Source organism: Seriola aureovittata, chromosome 4 (assembly GCF_021018895.1).
Source record: "Seriola aureovittata isolate HTS-2021-v1 ecotype China chromosome 4, ASM2101889v1, whole genome shotgun sequence".
Classification (NCBI taxonomy): Eukaryota; Metazoa; Chordata; class Actinopteri; order Carangiformes; family Carangidae; genus Seriola; species Seriola aureovittata.
This window is the reverse complement of record NC_079367.1, coordinates 30,106,610-30,110,070: the sequence shown is the minus strand read 5'-3', so window position 1 is coordinate 30,110,070 and position 3,461 is coordinate 30,106,610. Positions and strand designations below refer to the sequence as shown.

Below are 3,461 nucleotides of genomic sequence, written 5' to 3'. Positions count from 1 at the left end.
TTACATTTTATGAATCCCAACAACTATGTCTATATTTTCAGAAAGAATTATTTGTCTCCTTTTTACGGTTTGGCCGCGAGTTCGAGTTAAAAATAAAAATAATGGTTATTTTTTACTGCTTCACGCACTCTAGCCAACTGACGCTGTCACTCTAACTTTGAAGAAAAAGTGATTTGCACTCCTCCTTTGAGTGCTCACAGTTTGAAAAGTTTACATGTTATGTAAAAACAGTTCCTGTCTTTTTGAGAGAGCAGAAGTTTTCCTCTGTTTTATAGTTTGAATCACATTTCTACGTGCAGGTATGAGAGAGCTGGGTGACTCAGAAAAAAGGTGCAATTTTATAAAAAAAAGGTGGGTTTCTAAGAAAATTCCAATGCATTCCTAATGCATTATTTGTTCCCAGTTTTTTGGGAATAACTTTGGGAAAAATTGGAATTTTAACACCAAAAGTCATAGCACCTCTTTCGGGATCAGGACGCACGTTTTGATGTATATATTACCAGGGTGTTCTCAAAGCTGCGGGACGAGTTACGCGCCAAAATTTGGCGGAAGAATAATAAACCCGAAAGAGAATATTAATAGATGCTCTCAGCTATTCTAGCTGTAGATGAGTGCCTCGGAGCTGAGCACCCGTGGCACTAATAAATAAACAACATTAATTAGATTAGTCCACTTCCTTTGGCTGAGGTTTTGTATAGCCTGATGGCAGTGGGAACAAAGGATCTCCTGAACCTCTCTGTTCTGCATGTTCATCATGTTATATAAATGGTTTGCAGACTTGCAATGATAAAAAAAAAAAAAAAAAACATTAAAACAAAATGAAAAAAAAAGATGGTTTATTTGTAGTAGCCTTTTACTTGGTAGTAGCCTTTTTTACCAGCTGGTATTACATACTGTTAGAATTAGAGGAATGCAGATTTAATTTAAAATGTAATTTTTGAATTATCATTATTATTATAATTACTATTATTTAAAACTATGTCAATGTTATAACCTTCACAGTGGGTGTTGGGGACCTCTGCTGGTGACTTTATAGATGTATTTGGGTACGGAATGTGGAGTAGGGACAACAGTTTCCACAATATTAATTATTACCACTCAACTAAAATTATATCACTAGCCTATTTATCACACTAGCTACGTTTAGCTTAATCTGAACCTAGAGGCTACCAGTTCATTAACAATTGCCTTGTTCTAATGGAAGTAAAGTTCTAACACACTTCACTTTCCCTTTTATTTTGGTGGTTTCATTTACTTCCTGTTCACCATCTCCATTGATTTCAATTACCTGTGGTCTTTAATTCACAAGGAAAAAAGGAATAATGGAAATGACACCAAACCAAAAAACTGTTCCACTCTATATTTAATGCTCATGGGCACTGGAAAAATGGCTAATTTTCTTGTTTTTTCGTTTTTGATTTAAAATGGAAAGAAAGAATGAAATGAGACCCTGATGATGATTAAAAGATAAGGTGTCTGTTTCTTTTATTTTGTGAATGCATGCTTCCATATTGAGGAGATACAAATATGATGATTGACCTCAGGTGTCCCTTCTCCTGCCTAACCCTTCTCACCCTCCTGGAAAGGAGAGTATCCTGCACCGATCTCATAATGGAGCATTTTCAATTTGGAGCATTTTCATTTACATTTTTGGTAGCTTCTGATAAATTTTTTGTTTTCCTCATGGAAACTAGATTCTTGATAATCATACATTATACATTATATTACATTTGTTTGTTGGTTAAAGGTTCTGTAAATGATCATCATTGCAACTAAATGTCGCTCTAGACCACCAGCATTTCAGACCAAAACAAATTCTGCAGTAAGTTAGCTAATGTTATCATGTCTACTGTAGCCGTCACTAACGAAAACAGACATGTAACATTATGTAGCCATCAAGTTACTTATAGTAAGTCTAGACCGGTATTGTCTCCACGGTCAGAAAGAAAAAGAAATTCAGCCTTGGACTGATGAGCTGGGACTGGCCGACCAGGATTTGAACTGATAGTCTTCAGTACAGTCCTCCTGTGCTCTGGTCTCATCTGTCTGAGGCCTTTTTAGGAGGAGGAATTTCTGGAAGGTCACTTTCACCTGAACGCTTCACTGAGCCACCACACCTGTGAGCAGAGCCTGTGTGTTTATAAACGTGGGTAGGACCAACAGTTTAACAGGTGGGACTCACATGCACTAACACACACATGCTGTCGGATACCAAAACAAAGACCAGAGAAACTCATATTACAACACACACAGAGGGGTGTGGCTTCGTTCTCTGCTCACAATGCCTTTACGCCACTATATCTTTACATAGAAAATAGTTGTTTGCTGCTGTAGTATTGTTTAAAATCTAGCTTACAGAACCTTTAAGAGTGGGACCCAGTGTGTATAAAGTGACAGCATGTCAGCGTCTTCAGGATGTGCTTTCTTATCTCTGTGGTTCTGACGCCGTAGATGATCGGGTTGAAGCAGCTTGGGAACAGCAGGTACATGGTGCTGAAGAAAACCTGACTAGCGGCAGGAAGACCAACTCTGATCCGGTAGGAAAGGAAAGCAGTAAGCGCCACAGTCAGGCTGATGCTGATGACCACAATGTGGGTGATGCAAGTATCAAGAGCTTTGATACCTGATCTGCCGGACTTCAGCACAGACCTGAATATCACCACATAAGAGGCAGCGATGAAGATGAAGTCGGCCACAGGGATGAGGAACACAGCCAGTAACCCCACCAGGTTGTTAATGGTGGTGCTTCCACAGGCCAGCTCCACCAAGGCCATGTGCTCACAGAAACAGTGATTTATCACATTAGAAGCACAGAAGGACAAGGGCCCTGCAAGACTCACAAACGCTGTGATTATGAGGATGTTTCTGATCACAGGTGGGATCATAAACCTGAGAAACCTCTGTAGTGCCATGCCTTCATGGTAGTAGAGTGGCGTGCAGATGGCGAAGTAGCGGTCCAATGCCATCCACGCCAGTAAAGTGCACTGAAAAGTTCCAACAAAGTGAATGAAGTGCATCTGAACCAGGCAGCCAATCAGAGAGATTCCCCTCCAGTCAAACAGGAAGTTCAGCAGCATGTTGGGGACGAAGAATAGAGGGAGGCTCAGGTCCACGCACGCCATGCCGGCGATGAGGATGTACATCGGGGAGTGGAGGCTTCTCTGTGAGATGATGATGTACAGCAGCAGGGAGTTGGCCGACAGCGACACAATGAACATGATGGAGAACGGGATGAAGAGGACGGGCCTCAGAGCTCCCAGTTCACTGAAGCCATCGAGGATGAAATGTTTGTGTGAGGAGACGTTGTCCATCCTCCTCTTCTCCTACAACCTCCTCGTCCAGGGTTTCAGTTCAATCAGCCTGAGAACAGAGACACATTCATCTGTGAAGTCAGTTCAGTTATCCACAGCTGCAGAATATGTCTTTGTAACCTGCTTTCCATTTGCACACAACCAATAAAG

At 41.1% G+C, this 3,461-nt stretch overlaps 1 protein-coding gene across 1 annotated transcript; it reads right to left on the bottom strand.

The window, feature by feature from the left end:
- On the bottom strand, nucleotides 1–3,461 carry LOC130167978 (olfactory receptor 52K1-like). The gene is made up of 2 exons (XM_056374530.1): nucleotides 2,422–3,461; nucleotides 1–289 (listed from the first exon to the last, which is right to left on the bottom strand). The coding sequence occupies exons 1-2, from the start codon at nucleotides 3,309–3,311 to the stop codon at nucleotides 211–213; spliced, it is 969 nt and encodes a 322-aa protein (XP_056230505.1). The 5' UTR covers nucleotides 3,312–3,461; the 3' UTR covers nucleotides 1–210.

Coding starts and splice junctions, on each gene's coding strand:
- LOC130167978 (XM_056374530.1), bottom strand. CDS start 3,311: ATGGACAACGTCTCCTCACACAAACATTTCATCCTCGATGGCTTCAGT. Junction 290..2,421: donor AGAACCACAGAGATAAGAAA/GCACATCCTGAA, acceptor ACCTGCACGTAG/AAATGTGATTCAAACTATAA.